General features: G+C 51.3%; 1 protein-coding gene across 5 annotated transcripts in view; it reads left to right on the top strand.

The window, feature by feature from the left end:
- Positions 1 to 17,494, top strand: part of PALD1 (phosphatase domain containing paladin 1) — a 68,993-nt gene that overhangs the window by 19,045 nt on the left and 32,454 nt on the right. For 3 of the 5 annotated variants that reach the window (XM_063102962.1, XM_063102957.1, XM_063102959.1), the window contains 2 exons: positions 13,898 to 14,111; positions 16,488 to 16,590. In XM_063102962.1, the coding sequence (XP_062959032.1) occupies positions 13,927 to 14,111; positions 16,488 to 16,590 (288 nt within the window). In that variant the 5' untranslated portion in view covers positions 13,898 to 13,926. Of the gene's footprint in view, positions 1 to 13,626; positions 13,718 to 13,897; positions 14,112 to 16,487; positions 16,591 to 17,494 lie in introns of all 5 variants that reach the window. The other 2 variants (XM_063102961.1, XM_063102960.1) reach the window with 1 other exon arrangement.

Below are 17,494 nucleotides of genomic sequence, written 5' to 3'. Positions count from 1 at the left end.
AGTGCCTGGGCCTCTCTTGGGGCCTAGCATTTGTCACCTGCTGCCATTATTACCCCTTCTCCCTAACAAACCTGAAAGAGTATAGTCTGGGCTGGGAGATGAGATGGAAGCCATTTGGGGTTGAGAATTCATCATTTGTGATTTCAAATCCGGTTCAAGGTGCTTGCATGTTTGGGCCTCAGGAGTGAGTGAGGGGCCCAGGGGACTTTATAGGCTCCCCATTTTTCTTGTCCCTCCGAGAGTCACCCTGACCACCACCTTCTACAAGGCAGTCAAAACATGGCTGCATGCATGGATGGCATGTTGCGTTCTGGGCCCCGGGCTAGAACTCTGCCTATATTGTCTCATTTATTCTCACAGCACAGACACCTGCAAAGTTGATCTTTATTTTGTTCTTTAAAAATCTTTCCAGTTTTGTTCATTTAAGTGGCTAGTTTGTGCCACACACTGGCCAGGCCCTGGGGACACCATCGAAGGCCAGTCCCAGCTCCTGCCTGGTGGGTCTCGGGGGAGACACCGTGGTGGGAGGGCGAGGGGGGGAGGTTAAGGCAGGCTTCCTGATGTGGGGGATGAGGGTGGGCTAGGCAGAGGGCAGCTGAGCAGGAAGATGTGAATGAGTGAGGTAGGGCTGGTGTGTGGCCCTCAAACTTCATCTGCTGCTTGGCAGAAGGAAAAGTGGCGTCCGTTCCTTCTCTGGAGGGAAACTGGCCAGGTTGCACCAACAGAAAGATGACCCAGCCTTGTTGTTTATGGACTATTTCAAGGATCTTCTATTTCAAAGGCAAAATTTCTGCCTTGTGTAGACTGTAGAGCTCCCCGCCCCCACCCCTGGCCCAATTAGATGCACTTCTGCCTAATTTTTGCTACTGTTGATTATTCGCAAAGGCCTGTTGATGCTGCCTGTTCCAGGGTCTGTAAGAAGTTCACTTTGGCTGGACTTTAGAGCACAGGGTGGGAGTTGGGGAGCAATAGGCTGGAGGAGGGGGCTGGGCCCATTCTGGGGACGTCACAGATTGTCATGTGATTTTTCCTTGAGTCTAACTGAAGTCCTTTATGCTGAAATCTGTCTCCTCTGCTTGGTGCACGTCATTCTCTGGAGCAGGAGAGGTCTTCCCCGGCGATGGTCTTCCCTGGCCCTGGTGGACGGTGCCCAGTGAAGCTCATGAACAGGGAGGTTCAGGGCAGAGAGCGGGTAGGAGAGCCCTGGTCCCAGCCCTGCCGTCCACTGTTTCTGTGATCGTGGGCAGGTCTCCAGCCACCTCTGACCTCAGTTTTCTCCTCTGTAAAATGAAAGGAATAGACTATATATGTGTATTAAATGTATGCATGTATACATTTATTACGTATATACATATATGTAAAAATTATATTAAAAAATTTTTTTAATTAAAAAAATAAAATAAAATCAGACTATAGTCTCAATGGTGCCTCTCGCTCTAACTTTAAGATACATGTTGGTGGCCAAGGGGCTTTAGACTCAGTACTGTGTGCGTGTGTGTGTGTATGTTTTTGGGGTTGGGAGACCTGGCCCAGGGCAGATGAGGGGGTTGTTCTGAGCCCCTGCCCTGTGTACAGACCTGAAAGTCTCATGTTCCCCCAGCCCCTGGCCCCATTGTGGGGGAACCCTGCAGTATAGCAACTTCCTCCGTGTTTGTCCTGAGGCTGCGGCAGATGTTTCCTGCACCTGGCCACTCCGCCTTCTGCTGTCCCCCAGATGGGTGGCCCTATTTCTAGCTCCATTGTTACCTACCCGGGAGATCTGGCTGCCTGGGTGTGTGAGAGGTGGTGGTACTGGAAGGGGCACTCTTGCCCTGGGTCTAACGTGTTCTCTGCCTTGTGCAGACCTCTGCTTTAAGCTTCCCAGTGTCTATTGGGAAACCTGGGGTGGCCTCGGGAGAAACAGTGGAGTGATGGGTGGTAGGAAGAGGCTGGGCTGTGGAACCAGAGGCCCAATTCTGTCATTGTGTTACATGAGCCTCAGTCTTTTCACCTGCTAAATGGGACCATAGCCTGTGCTTCTGCCTTCCTCCTAGGGTTGTTCTGAAGCACCAGTGAGATAGTGCATGTGAAATTCATTTAGCAAAATGTCATGTGGAACCAACCTATGTGGGTTCAACCCTGTGGGAGGCCTAGGGGAGCATCCAACCCAGAATGGGGAGATGAGGCATGTACTTACTAAACAACAGGCCAGTGGGGTCAAGGCCAGGCTGGGTGGAGCAGGGGCTGAGTGCTGCGAGGCTTGGAGGGCATATTAGTCCTTCTGTGTTGCTTATAACAGAATTACCTGGAATTGAGTGATTTATAAGAGAACAAAATTTATTGTTTACAGTTTCAGAGGCTGGAAATTCCAAAGTCCAGGGAGCACATCTGGTGAGGGTGTTGGTGGTGGTGACAGTGACCCAGGGGTCTCACATGGCAGAAAATGGTGGAGCAGAGGGAGAGAGACTCTCACATGCTTTTCTTTTAAAGCCCTCAGAACGACACCCCTGACCACCATTATTAATCTATTCACTACAGCGTGTTCCTACAATCTAATCATGTCTTCAAGGTCCCACCTTTCAACCACCACAATAGGATTTCCCACCCTCTTAACATTTTCACAGCGGAAACCAAGCCTCCAACACATTAAACTCTGGGCTAACACAGTTCAGTCCATAGTAGAGGGAGGGGCATTTCCACTGGACACTGATGGATGTGGTGCAGGGGTGAGGGTGGGATGGCTTTCCTGGTTGCGGGACCCTGGAGGGCAGAGGCAGGGAGGCAGAGAAGGGCCTGCTGTGTCCTGGTAGGTCCCTGAGGGCTTGAGCAGCTCTGGAGCTTCTTCCTAGGAGGAGCCCCTTGTAGGTCTGGGAGCAGGAGGCTCTGCAGCCCCCTTCCTGAGCATGTAGCCAGCACAGCAGCTCTGCTTCTGGCTGTTTTACACACTGGACTTTCATGAAACGTTGATTTTGCACAAAGGATTCAGCTGCTAAAATGTTTGAAAACCACACATCCCCTCCAGTCCCTTCACTTTCCAGATGGAAACGGAGTGCGGCCCAGAGAGGGCTGTGCTGATTCAGAGGCCTGTTGGAGGGAAACCCCTTCTGTAGTTTTTCCTGTTCGACACCATAGGGCAGCTGGTATGCAGATTTGCCTACAATATGTACCCCAGAAATTGGGTTGTGGTTCTCCCTACCTCCTTGACGTGATGCTTTAGGTCCCACTTCAGGAGGCCGGAAGTGGGGTTCAAGCATGAGTTCCCACTGGCCTTCTGGTCTGGGCCCGGTCCTGATAGCAGCCAGGAGAGTGTCCACAGGGACTGGGTCCTGGTGAGGTCTCAGGAGACCCTGGGTTTCTGCTGACCTTGAAATGTCCAAGTGCCCAAATCTTGGAACAGAGCACATGAGCGTGTCTAGACACTCTTAACCCTGTTCTCCCCAGTCATCCCGCTCCTCCCAAGTGTTTATCTGCAATTCCTGGCCACAAGAACCTGGAGATTATGGAAGCTCAGGCTTTATGCAAAAGGAAGCGTGCCTTTCTCAGAGTTGACCACCTCCTTCCCTCTTTGTGCTCGTTCCTCAAAGAACCATCAAGGAGAGGTCCTTCCCATCCAGATGATATCTTCTTGCTTTCCAGGGACTTCCTTGGCTCAGTAGAGCCCCTAGAGGGACATGGAGAGACTCTGTCACACAGATGGGGAGGCTCTCTCACAGTGGTCTCCCTCTGCCTTTTTTTTGGAGCAATAGAGGCCATTTACTATCTACAGTGCGGAACAAACCTTTAGCTGCTCAGAACTTTCTAAATCTCTGCGGTTGACTCAGGGACAGCTGCTGCACCACACTGCCTAGCAGTCGAGTGCTCTGATTGTCCCATGTGTGTGTCCTCAGCCACTCTGTGGGCCCTGGTGGCTGGGGGTCATGTCTTCCCCCATGGCCAGATCCCGGGCTCACAATATCCTGGAGATGCTCTGCCCAAGCATGGAGCCACCAGCCCACAGCGCTCCCAGCTTTCACCAGCAGGAAGACATAACATTTTTCTTATAAGAAAGAAAAGAAGTAAGTTCTTCCGTGTTGCCATGTGGCATGTGGTCACTGAGGGTCAAACCTAAAAAGAACAGAGTGTACTAGTCAGGATTAGATTTGGCTGCAAGTAATAGGAAAAGCCAGATAACAGTGGTTTGTACAAGATGGAAGTTTATTTCTTCTTCCTGTCCAAGCCCAGAGCTTTGCAGACCAGGCAGGGTGCAGTGGCTCTGCTCCACAGGTTCCTTGGGGAACTTGATTTCCACCATTCCTAGGGTGTGGCTTCATGTACTCATGGTTCAAGATGGCTGCAAAGCTTCAGTCAGCACATCAGTGTTCCAGGCACAGGATGGAGGAAGGGAGGAAAGGAGTTTCATAAGGAAGGATTCTGGAACTTGGTGTGTGGCGCTGCCTCCTATGTCCTGTTAGCTGGAATTTAGTCACATGGCCCCAGGTAGCTGCAAGGAGGTGGAGAATGTAGTCTTGGCTTTGGGCAGCCATGTGCTCAGCTGGCCATCCCTGAATGAGAAGCTGGGCCAGAGCTTCAGGGCCTGTGCAGTCTCTCCCAGGGGGGATGTCAGTCCTGCCTTGGGACCTGAATGCCACATGCCCAGGCTAGGAAGGGGGAACAGGGGTTGAGCCTGAAGGAGAAAGGCTGTAGAGATGTTAGGAGACAGCTCAGTGGCAGTGGTCTGAGTAAGGGAGGTGGGTGACCTCTTCTCAGTGCAGTCAGGGCATGCCAAGAAAGTGTGGTCTGTGTCTGGGCTGCTGAGTCCTGAGGCAGAGGGACAAGCTCACTCCCAGAAGAGTGCCAGGAGGTCAGGGACTCACAGGCTTGGGAGAAATGAGAAAGAGCTGCAGGTACTGGGACACAAGTGGGCACAATGCAGCAATCGAAGGGGCAAAGGTTAGACCAGGAGCTCCCTCCCCTTCCAGACCTGGAGGGGCCACGGGAGGCCTGGTGGACTGCAGGGGTCTGCTCCTGAGGCCCAGCCCCTGGTCACTTTCCCTGGTGGCATCCTGTTGCATATCCTTGGATTCTTCAAGAGAAGCCACAGATCTGGATTTTTATTTGAAATCCCTTGATTTTTAATTACTCTGGCAATTAGCATGGAAAATACAAAACTTTGAGGATCACCTGTGACCCCTTTTGGCATGTGACTGGGCAGTTTTCCCTGCTGGTTAGGTGTATTCTCTGAGTCCTCAAGGGGACGAACCAGGAGGAATCCATGGAAAATTAGCTACTCATAGGACAGCTTAAAAATTTTCTAAAATTTTACTTTTGAAATATCTTAAACCCCAATTTTTTTTAATTTTGGGGAATTTCAAACCTCCAGGCAAGTTGGAGAGTGTAGTGAGCACCCGCTCGCCGCCACCAGTGGCTGACGTTGGCTCCGTTTGCTTCTGTCTCTAAACCATATAAGAGTCACAGATGCGAAATGCTTCTCCCCGAAACACTCCAGCCTGTATCTCCTAAGAACAAGGACTTTCTCCTTGCATACGCTACTCAAGGATGTTAAGTTATTATCCAGCAGAAACTCCATATTCAGATTTCCCCAGTTGTCCTCAAAATGCCCATTATAGCCTTTTCCCCTCTCCCTAATCTGATATCCCATATAGATGGAACTTCTGAACAGGCAGAGCCGACCCACATGGGAGCAGGCAACTAGGGGTGCTGGAAAAGGTCCCAAATTCCAGGAACCTACAGGCCCATGCCGGACGCTAGCATCTGGTGACCCAGTGACCACTACCAGCTGCAGTGCAGGCTCTGCTGTCCCGAGAGCCCCTCTCTGCCCTCCCCGTCAGATGAGCTGAGAGGGAGGCTCATCGGTTACTCTGCCCACCGTTGTCCCCTCCCTGCTCCAAGCCCACCTTGAGGTGTCATCCCAGTGCATGACCACGATGACATCTCTTTCCTGCCAGAGCTCAGACCCTTCAGAGGCTTGCACTGTTTGTAGGCTGAAGCCTGCAATTCAGGGCCCACCTACTGAACATATGGCAGTCGGTCCAAACTTTCCTCCGTCTTCTGTTTTTAACTATTAAACTTTTTTTTTCCAGTTTAGAAAGAATAAAGACATTTCAGAAACATAGAATTTAGTAGGTGAAGGGCCCCTAGATAGCTTTTAGTTTTTAAATTGATCTTTTCCTATTGTAAAGAGGAGGCAGAGGGGCAGAGGTTGTGAAGGGGCAGGTCTGGGGACCCCCAGGAGGTTGTGAAGGGGCAGGTACAAGGGTACAAGGCCAGGTGCCTCTGCTAAGCTGTGCAGCCTGGGGGATTGACATCTTCGTCCCTGCTCAGCTGTTGCCTCTTCTGAAAAGTGTGGATCCAGATCTCCTTCTCAGCTCCCTTGCGGATTGTCCAAAACCCTCCAGCCATACAAGTGGAATTATCATGGGGGGATCATGGACTGCAGTAGGCAGAGCACCTGGGTGGAGGGCTGGGGCACAGGCTCAGAGCTGGAGGAGCTTGGGGGGCTTCAGGGGTGGGGTGGGGATTCTCTGAGTCAGGAGCTATGGCCTGCCCAACTTTGGAACTTGTGTAAATAACTTTTTTTTTTTTTTAACATTCCCAAAGTAATCACATTCATTGGAGGAAATTTAGAAGCGATGGCTAAGCCAAAAAGAAGAAAGTTACTACCACACTCAGCCCCACCCCTCAGGATTAAGTGCCATTAATGGTTAAGTGGACATCCCCAGTTTTTGTGCCTGCTTGCTGTTGAGTGCTGTAGCCAGGCAGGGTGAGGAGGTAAAGTGATGCAGAGACCCTGCCCTGCCCTCTCGGAGCTGATTTGTTCTGGCAGCAATTAGGTGTCTAGCTCCTGCCCTAAGCCAGGCACCTGGTACAGAGCCAGGAAGGACACAGGCATGGCCCCTGCTTGGAACAGCATGAAGTGCAAGGGAATGGAGTGCCCCATTCTGTAATGCTCTCAAAGGGTGTCGCACAGCCCAGATCCAGAGGCTAAGTGGTTAGTGCCCCCCAAATGTCTAGTAATCCCTGACCTTTATTGAGCACTTATTGGCCGGGTCTTGTTCTGAGGACTTTACGTATGTTATATTACTTAACCTTCGCAATAACCCCATGAGGTTGCTACTGCTCAGTTGTCATTTCACAGAAGTGACAACTGAGGCCCAGAGAGGTCACTTGGCCAGGTTGCACAGCCACGAGTGTGGTGCTGGATGGGAAGGTGTGACCAGAGGGGTGAGTACACTGTGGGACAGAGGATGGGGAGCACTTCATGTTTTTAACAGATTAATTGAGGTTAATTTCATGCAATAAAATCCACCCACTTTAAATGTACAGTTGGTCAGTGTTGGCAAATGTATACAGCTGTGTAGCCACCACATCAATGTCTAGAGCAGTCCCATCCCCCAGAAGGTGCTCTTGAGCCCTGTGCAAGTCGGGTCCTTCCCCCACAACCTGCTTTCGGCCCTGAGTTTTGCTGTTTCTAAAATGTGATATAAATGGGGTTATACAGTTTGAATCTTTGGGGCCTGGCTCACCTGTCTTAGTATGATATTTTTGAGGTTCATCCATGTAGTGTGTCTCCACAGATCTATGTGTGGATCTACTGCATTTTGTTTATTCGCCAGTTGATGGACATTTGAGTGATTTCAGTTTTTGGCTGTTATGAATAGCGCTGCTATAATCAAAGTCTTTTTCTGGACATATTTTCATTTCTCTTTGGTAGATACCTAGGAGTGGAACTGCTAGGTAAGTGCATGTTTAAATTTGTAAGAAACTGCAAAATTGTCTTCCAAAGTGGCTGTACAATCTTACTCTTCACCAGCAGCGTGGGAGAGTTCTGGTTATTCCATATCCGATGCCTGACATTGTCACTCTTTTAACATTTGTCATTTTAGTGCATGTCGCCAATGACAAATGATCCTGAATATCTTTTTATGTACTTATTTGGCATCCACATGTACTTTCAAATCTTTTGCTCATCTTTAAATTGGGTTTTTTATTAACTTGATACCGAGTTATAAGAGTTGACACTTCTTTCTGGGTCAGGATTAAATGAGATATACATGTGCAGTCAGAGATCCACTCATTGGCTGCCCTGGTGTCCCCCTCTCTGCACTCAGGATCACTGGCTCTCTCAGGCGGCTGTTCAAACCCCACCCACCCCTGTGAGCCCCCTACTCCCAGCCCCTGGCGGGCACAGGAGCTACACACTCTTGACCAATACACAGTGCTTTGACTAGTGTAATTGCATGCTGGTACAGTGTCTGCTTGACACAGTCTGTGTACTCACAGCAGAATCTTTCCCTTGCCTCAGGCCAGAGTCAGTGCAGCCCAGCAAGGGAGCCTTGTGTCAGGAGGCAGGAGCCCTGGGTTCCAATTCTGTCCTTGTGACCACCTGCCTTATGACTTGGGGCATATCAGTAGAAAGAGAGGGTTATACTTTGTCTTAGTCCCTTCAGGCTGCTGTGACAAAATGCTGTAAACTGGATGGATAGAAACAGCAGAAACTTGTTTCTCATAGTTCTGGAGGCTGAAGAGTCCAAGACCAAGGAATTGGCAGATTTGGTGTCTGTCAAGGCCCGTTTCTCATAGATGTTGCCTTCTTGCTATGCCCTCACATGGTGGGACAAGTCAGCTCCCTGGGGTCCCTTTTATAAGGGCACTAATCCTATTCCTGAGGGTTCCACCCACGATCTAATCCCCTCCCAAAGGCCCCACCTCCTGATACCGTCACCTTGGGGGTTAGGATTTCAACATGAATTTTGGGGTGACACCAGCATTCAGATTATAGCAGACTAGATGATATTCAGGGCTGTGGTCAGCTTCAAATCTCTGCTTTTGGGGGATACAGCATGGGGGTGTTCAGTGGTTAGGCCTCTGTGGTGATAGCCATTTGTGGAGATTCCTGGGGTCATAGCATCCCTAGGGGGGACTTGGAATTTTTCAGGATCCCAGTGGGCAGGGAGGGCAGGAGAAAGAGACTGGGCTGGGATGGTGGCTGGGGTTGGTGGCATGTGTCCAGCTTTCAGCTTCAGTCTCAAAAGCCAGGCTAAGCTTTGGAGAAGCCACCAGTCATTGGGGCAGTCATGGCTGCTGCATGTGACAAAGACAAAGAAGGTGGGGATTTGTGAGCTTTGTAATAGAGATGGGGAAACTGAGACCAGAATGATGACGATTCACTTCTACCAAGAACCGTATGAAAAGAAATGGACTTAGTATCCTGAGATATTTATTTATTTATTTATTTATTTGCCATTTTTGTGACTGGCCGCACTGCGCTCAGCCAGTGAGCACACCGGCCATCCTTATATAGGATCCGAACCCGTGGCGGGAGCACTGCTGTGCTCCCAGCGCCGCACTCTCCCGAGTGCGCCACGGGCTCGGCCTTATCCTGAGATATTTAGAGCTGGGGCCTTAGGAACCTGCTCTTGACCCTCCTGCCCATTGTCCCTGCCCCAGGAGCGAGAGAGGTTATCTCCAGTGTCCCCTTGGTCTGCCACTGCCACTGACTAGAGGCTCACCACTCTGGCAGGTTGAGCGTTTATGCTGCAGCATCAGGTGGTTAGTTGATGAGTTGGAGTGAATATTCCAGCTACTGAAGCTTGATTCTTCTTAGGAAACAAGGTCACCTCTCTGTCAAGGATTCCACAGGATGATTTTTTTCCCTTGGGACTAACTGCCGTGTGTTTGCCTGCAGGCGGAGGATGGCATGTCTGTGTGCAAGACTTTCTCAAATGCCGTCCTAGCTGCAGCCTAGATGATTCTGTGGCTTCTTAGCTGGTCACTGAAGGCTTCCGTGGTGAGATGGGACCTGGTGTCCCTGATCCCTCCGTGGGAAGCCTTGCTTCTCTCTAGGAGGCTGGGTAGGGGGTATTCCGGCAGAGTGGAGGGGGGAGGTGGGGGTCGTACAATCCAAGGGGAAGTGGCATGTGAGGTGCTTTTGCTGCCAGGGTCAGCTGTGTAAGGTCAGGATGGCAAACAAAGGAGCAGTTATTAACTGCTGCCACTTACTGAAGGTCGCTGTCCTCATCTGAATGTGATCCAGCGAGGTGGGGGATGATGTGACATGTGATATAGAACACCCAGCATGGTGCTTGGTGCTTAGAAAGTGCTTTGAAATGTTAATAACAGGAGCAAAGGAGAAGGTAGAAGAGGCCTGTGTGTGGCTGGGAATCCCCCACTCCCAGCAGGGTTTCTCCTTATTTGTGTGCCAAAGATCCCTCAAGCAATCCCAGAGGCCCATGGATCCCTTCTCAGAATAATACTTTTAAATACATTAAAAAAAAAAAAAAAAAAAAGGTGAGATTACAAAGGAAATACATTTTATTGAGAGAGCTCTCAAAATACTTAAAGAAGTTGGTGAAATGGTAACACAGGTCCTTAGTTATTATTGCATTAACAAGATAATCCATTAGCAAGATGAGCTTAAATTTACTTTTTAGAGACACATCACTGACAAGACTGCTGCTGCTCAGCTTTGATGGGAACGTTGATCAGGGGTGTGTCTCTAAGGCAAGGCCCGTGCCCGGCATGATGACCACCCAGGCGATTGTGATTTTCTGTTTTGATGGTTCCAAGTGTTGCAAATCCCACTTTGCAAATGGAATTGCAGCTTCTTCATGGCTCGCTTTATAAGGCGAGGATAGGCTTCTGACTAGAATCCCTGGAATTCTCCAAGCTTGTTGAGTTAAACTCAATTGTGAGAACCTGGGATCCCACCAGGGGCCAAGACCTCCAGGCACAGAGCTGCCCAAAATTGGCCATTTGCATGTCTCCAGCGTCTGTGGGCAGGGGACTCTGGGCTCATGTGGTCCTCTGGTGGGTCTGACAACTACTGTTGTTTAAAGCAGCGATAAGTGCAAGTGACTTTTCCATCTGCAGTGTGACTTGAAAACATCTGTGAGTCTGTGGGCACCACCTCATAGTTGTGCTGATTCTAGGGGGTGGCCTTCACTCATGGTTGAAGGAAAGTTAGAAGTTAGGAAAATAAAGGCGTAATTGTTTGTAAGCCGTCCAGGCTCATGGGCCCCCATCTTATAGTCTTGTTTTAGCCCAACCCCCACCCCAGTCTCCTCCCAGCAGAGGTTTGAGCACCAGGGACCCCACTCACGCCCCTGCCCTTGCTGGCCACTGTCTCTGGGAGTGGACAGCAGTCGTCTTAGGAGCCAGATCCACCTGAAGCTGGGAGGGGCTTTCAGACCATCACATCCATCACTGTCATTTGACAGCTGTGGACGCTGAGGCCCAGAGGGAGGAACTTGACCAGGGCCCCCCAGCATGTGCCAGCAGGGTAAGGTCCCTGAGCTGGCCAGGCTCGCGCTGGCGGGTCGAGCAGGGTTTGAGGGTGAGGGTTACAGAGGGGGAGCCCGGCCTCACGCCCTCCCCTGGATGGTTTTGGAGGAGGCGCAGTTTACAAAGGGTCCTGTCCTTCCTCCCCACCAGCTGTTTGTTCTGCCCCGCAGCTGTGCACATCTGCTCTGTCTCCTGGCTGCCCTTACAGGTCACTGGCTGTGGCCTGTCATCGCCTGTGGAGCCCATGAGACTGGCTGGAGCTGGAGGCAGGCAAGGGGGAGGAGGGGTGAGGTGTCAGGCCCAGCCCAGCCCCGTGAGAATGGTTCCTGGGGCCTGGGCTCGGCCCCACAGCTGTGGCCAGCTGTTGCCTCCTGCATGCCCTTCCCGTGTTTTGTTTGTCGCTTTCTCCCTTGGGAGAGCCACCCTATACCCCTGCTCTCGGAGGCTGTTCCCACGCAGGCCGCCCTGGCCCAGGCTGCAGCAGGGGTCTGGGAAACTGGTGAGCACTGTTGGGGCCTGCCAGGGCTGGCGAAGTGGGGAGAAATTTCCTCTGCCTTCGGCTGGCGGGGCCCGCCATGGAGTCCTCTCCCTCTCTGAGCCGCCTGTCTTTCTGCTTGGGATCGTGGAGGCTCATTTCCTCCACCTTTGACAAAAAGAGAGAGAGAGAGAGGAATTGGACAGGGTGTGGAGGGCCGTGGGGATGGGCTCTTGTAAACACAAGGCGTGTGTTCATGCAACTGTCACGAGTCTCCTGGGAGTTTTCAAGGATTACAAGGCTGGGCAGGAGAGGGGGAGCCTTGTCCAGATTGGAGCAGAATCAGGCGGTGGTTTGAGAAGGTTCTGGCAGGGGCCAATGAGTCTGGTGGTCAGTCATTCTGTCTGAGGGTCCGCAGGGCAGGAGGGGGCTCTGGGAAGGCAGCCTGAATGCACAGTGTGGGAAAGGCCTGGGGAGCCCCCCACTGGAGACCAGGCGCTCAGATTCGGGGCCTAGGGGAGAGAGGGCACAGTGAGCTCAGACTTCAGGCTGACCTTTTGACTCTGGCTTCATGCTGACTCCACGACCCAGTGACCCCACGAGTGCTGCTGCTGGTTGTGAGAGGGCCAGGGGGAGTGTGGATGGTTGGGAGCGGACAGTTCCCACTGATGTAGCTCATGCCAGCCAAAGGCAGCTAGGAAAGTTGTCATGTTTGAAGGGCTGCTATTGTCCGTGTGCTTCTGCAGAGTGGAGCAGGGTGTGGGGGAGGGGGGCTGGCAGGGCAGCTTGTTGCCCCCTACTCCTGATCCCGGGCCATCAGTGCTATGTAGAGCCAGTGGCTGCTGAGCTCCCAGAAAGTTCTGTGAGCCTGTGTCTCCCGTATCTGTCGCCTTCTGCCTGTGTGGAGTTCCCAGCCCCTTCCCTTCCCAGCAGCCCTGGCTCTTAGAGCCCCGAGCCACCACTTTTCCCACCCATACCAGCTCCTGACAGGTATCCTGGCCCTCTTCCCCAGCCGTTCTTTTATTTGCCTTAAATAGGTTTTAAGTGTATTACTCAACGTTCAGAGGAGAAACACCAGAAAATGCAGATAAGCAAAAATGAAGCAATAGAGATTGTCTGTAATCTTATCACTTGGTGGTAACTCACGCCAGCACCCTGATGTTTGTACTCCCAGACTTTTCTCCCGATACGTTTTTATGAACTGAAGGGGGATTGTAGCATATACTTGCTTTGCAACCCACGCCATCCATTTCCTACTTTCTAGATGTCTTTCCACATTAGTCAACATGATATTTTTAAAGGCTGTTTATCATTCGACCTCAGTGATGCCCCATAATTTACTCAACAAATCCCCTGCTGTTGGCCAAAGGTTGTTCCCAGTGTTTTATTATTATAAACAATACCCCCGTCCACAAAACACCATTGTGGCCCACTTTGTGCATACATCCTTAAGTATTTCCTTAGGAGAGAGCCCCACGAGAGGGACCGCTGGGTCTCTGAGATGCCTCGCGTTCTCCAGGCGGGGCGGAAGCTTTGCCTGTTGCTGTTGATTCAGATGTTGATCTTGAGCTCAGTGGTTTGGTGTTTTCTTAGAACCCTTGGTCTGCTGAGAACTCACTCAGTCCGAATTTCCCTGGCCTTATTTTATGAAATTCATGCTTAGAATATCCTCCTGCATCCTGTTCTCATCCAAATCTTTTAGATCCAAACCCAGCTTCCCTCTTAGCATCTCTCTGTCCCTGGCTCTTCCCTCCTGGTGACAGTAACATCGCCCACTTCTCCCAGCCTGGAAGGCCTGGCTTCTGTCTGCCTCCTGAACCAGTCACTTAGAACCCTAGGCCCTGACTTGCTGTGCGTGGTTAACCCCTTCCTAACTGTCTTCTTTTCACCAGAGGAGTGTGCCTTCTAAGGGATCCAGGCTGCGTTTTCCTGTCTTTCTCTGTCCATAACTCCCCCAAAGCATCAGCAAAGGCCAGGCACGTGGTAGGCACTCAGTGAGCATGTGGTTTTTTGAGCTCCAGAGCGGAGGTGCTTGCCTGCCTCTCTCTCCTGCAGCACTGTGAGCTGCCTGTCTGTTTGGTGAAGGGTGAGGGGTGGGATGGGTCCCTTCCTGCTGGGACTTTTCCCACTCCCTCCTTTACTGCAGGCCCTCTCACCACACAGGTCTTGGGTCCTGAGGCTGCTGGCAGACTATGGGGACAACGGCCAGCACAGCCCAGCAGACGGTCTCCGCAGGCGCCCCCTTCGAGAGCCTCCAAGGCAGCGGCACGATGGATGGTCGGCACTCACTCAGTGTCCACTCCTTCCATACCACAAGCTTACACAACAGCAAGGCCAAGTCCATCATCCCCAACAAGGTGGCCCCTGTAGTGATCACGTGAGTGGTGGGGGGTTGTGACCATGTTCCTGGAAGACATGGCCTGGGGTGGGGGGACCTGTCTGAAGTTGCAGTGGCCTACAGTACTTAATGCTTACAAACTGCTTTCAGTTTCATAGGCCCAGATAGGTTAAGCAGTTTGTCTGGAGTCACACAGGAAGTGGGTAACAGAGCTGGGTTGCTATTGTGGGTCTCTGAGCCCACGTTATTTACCATGTCCACAGTGCCACAGAGCGTGGAGGAGTGGCTGGAGGGAAACCCTTTGAAAATAATTTTTGGCTGAACGTTTGCAAAGGCAGCTTATAAACTTAGATGCATGAAATTAAGATTTTTTTTTTCACAGTCAGGCATTGTGGCTCAAAACAGGTTAACACTATACTGAAGGGCTTTGGGCTAAAAAAGCTGGAAGCTGCCAATTGACTCTCCTGATTAGGTCCTTCAGGGACATTCCCTGAGGAGGCTGAGGGTTTGTTCTGGCAACATATTTTGAGAGAGACCTGGACATGCTGTGTGCATCCAGAGGAAAAGTGTCGGGAAGGAGGCCCTGAAGCCCTGTCTCTCCTGTGGGGCTTAATTGAAGGAACGGGTGCTGGGGAGCCTGAGGGCAGGAAGATGGAAGGGACATTGGATCTGCAGCCTAGTGAGTTGGGAAGACTCGTACTTTCCGTTGCATCTGCCTGTCATGCTCCCCTGCTTCTGGGCCTTTCAGGACACAGGAAGTAGGACACGATGGACTAAGATTTAAATATGTTCTACACGTAGAAGTTTGGCAAAGACCTAGCAGATGGGGCCCTCTGTGTAAGGAAAGCTGAGGGTTGAGGACAATAAATTCTGCCTGCTAGCTCTGGAGCCTGACAGGAAAACTGTGATCGTAATAAATTACTGTGCTCATGGTAAAGAGAGGAAAAGAGATGCTATATAAAGGAGACTTGATAGGTGGTCTCTGTACTGACAGATGACAGGTAGGTTTAGAGCTTGAGGGCAGCATTGGAGACACATGTCCTAGGCCTGGTTCATCCTCTCCCTTGCTCTGTGACCTTGGGCACATCCCCTTCCCTCTCTGGGCCTCAGTTTCTTTATCGACCTAAGCAGAAATGACAATCAGAACAGTCGTTGGCCAGCTGTAAAAATCTGGCACAAGGTAGCATGCGTACAGCCTAAAGCCAGCTGTGACTATAGCACTCCTTGGGTTGTAGAGTGTTTGAGCTGGAAGAGACCTTAGACATCATCCAGCAGAGGAGTCGGCAGACTACATCCTGCAGGCCAAAACTGTCCCATCACCTGTTTTTGTAGATAAAGTTTCATTGGAACACTGCCACTCCTGCTCACTCACAAGTTATCAGTGGATATAGCACTTCCATGGCAGAATTGAATAGCGGCCCACAAAGCTAAACCATTTACTGTCTGGTCCTTTGCAGAAAAGAATTGCCTAGTGCATTTTAGGTGAGATGTGAAAACTGATCTAGATATGAAAACTGGATTTCAGGGAGGTAGAGGTATTTGCCCACATCAGGTGACATGGAGGCGGAGCTAGAGTGGGAGCCCAGGTCTGTTGATGCCTTGTGCAGTGCTCCTCTGCCCCACCACTTCCCCCTCCTGCCTTTCCTAAAGGCAGTTCTTCTGTAAAGAGAATCCAGTACCAGATCATAGAGTCAGCACTATGGCCTTTGTGTCTTGAGTGCATAGTAAGTCTTGCTTGAGTGTTTGGTCCTTGCCCTGGTTTCTCATCTCCAGAAATCTTGGTTTTTACCTGCAGGTTTTGTTTGAGATAGCCCTTGTGTGGAGGGAGAACTATTACTGGTAATATAGTTATATTAATAAAAGCTATCTGTGCCCCAGGCACTGGGCTAAGCACATACTTTCATTAACACATTTAATTCTCACAAGATAGCAATTCTTGGAAACTGAGCTACTTCTCCAAAGCCGTTAGGAGTTGGGATTCATGCCCAGGCCACCAGGCTGCAAATCCTGAGTTTTGAACCTCTGCACTGTGCACCTCTGCCATCACTTCTGGATTTTAGCCAGGAAGGAGAGAAGACAACACAGAAGGCACCTATCCTTTGGGAATGGCCCAGAATTTGAACACAACACTTTCTCTCACACCTCATTGGCCAGGACTTAATCACATGACCACAACTAGCTGCAAGGGAGGCTGGGAAGTGCAGTTTTTGGCTGGGCGGCCCAGTGCCCCATCACAATTTGGTGTTCTTTTGCTGAGGAAGAAGGGGAGAGTGGATATTGAGGGCCATGGGCAGTCTCTGCCACAAATTGGTAGCCACATGGCAGGGGTGGGTGGCCCTGCTTTGGGCTCTGCTGAGGTAGGAGGGGACCCTGACTGTGGGGATTGCCTGACATGGCTTCCATCTGCCCCGGCAGGTACAACTGCAAAGAGGAGTTCCAGATCCATGATGAGCTGCTCAAGGCCCACTACACGCTGGGCCGCCTCTCGGACGCCACCCCTGAGCACTACTTGGTCCAGGTGAGGTCGGGCCCTGCCTGTCCAGCCTCTCCCTACTTCCTCCTGTCCTCTTGCCTCATAGTTTCTATCACCTTCCCCTGCTCTCCCCCACCCCCTGCTTCACTGCTTCACCCCCTACTTTAAAGGCCAGGGCAGCATCACTCTCCCCTCCACCCTCTGGGGTCCTGATCCCACTTCCTCTTGCCCCTGGTTTCCTGGGTCCTGTTCCTCCTTCCCTGTGGAGCCCCCTGCTCTTTCGGTCCCATGTGTCCCCTGCCTGGCCCTAGCCTGCCGGCATTTCCTCCCTCGGGGCACCAGGAGGAGCAGAGAGGGGTGCCTGATGGCACTGGGGACCCCAGCTTCTGCTGCCCCAGGCTGGGAGTCGCCGTCTTGCTCTGTCACAAAGCTTCAGAACTTCTCTGGCTTCATCTATCTGCTTTAGTCCCAGAGCCTAGAACAGTGTTTGGAAGCAATGTAACTGCTGAATAGATATTCAGTGAATGGATGACTGAATGATTATCTGTGATGATTAAACTGTGTTTGTTGGAAGTGGAGCTGGGAATTTCTGGCTCGTCTGTGAGAGTGCTGGTCCCCCTTCCTGTCTGTCAGGCAGCATGGATGTCAGGTCTGCTGGAGGCAGGGGGATGGATGAGATGACTTCAGGGTTCCTTTCTGCACAGCAGTGAATTCTTCTGGTTCCCTCTGTTCTCACCTGATCGGCTGGACAGTGTTTTCCTCTTTTCTCTGTAATCATTGCATCCATTTGCCCCAGTCTGGGGAGGGGAAAGACCCACCCATTGTCAGAATTGGCAGGGCCCTAAGGAGGGGTAAGACAGTTGCCCTCTGGTTGATTCCTGGTGCCTCAGCTGTGACTCCCTGCTCAGGCCCCTTCTCCATGCACTCCATCTGGGGCGAGAAATGTTTG

Source organism: Cynocephalus volans, chromosome 7 (genome assembly GCF_027409185.1).
Source record: "Cynocephalus volans isolate mCynVol1 chromosome 7, mCynVol1.pri, whole genome shotgun sequence".
NCBI classification, from domain to species: domain Eukaryota; kingdom Metazoa; phylum Chordata; class Mammalia; order Dermoptera; family Cynocephalidae; genus Cynocephalus; species Cynocephalus volans.
This window is presented reverse-complemented; position numbering and strand designations above follow the sequence as displayed.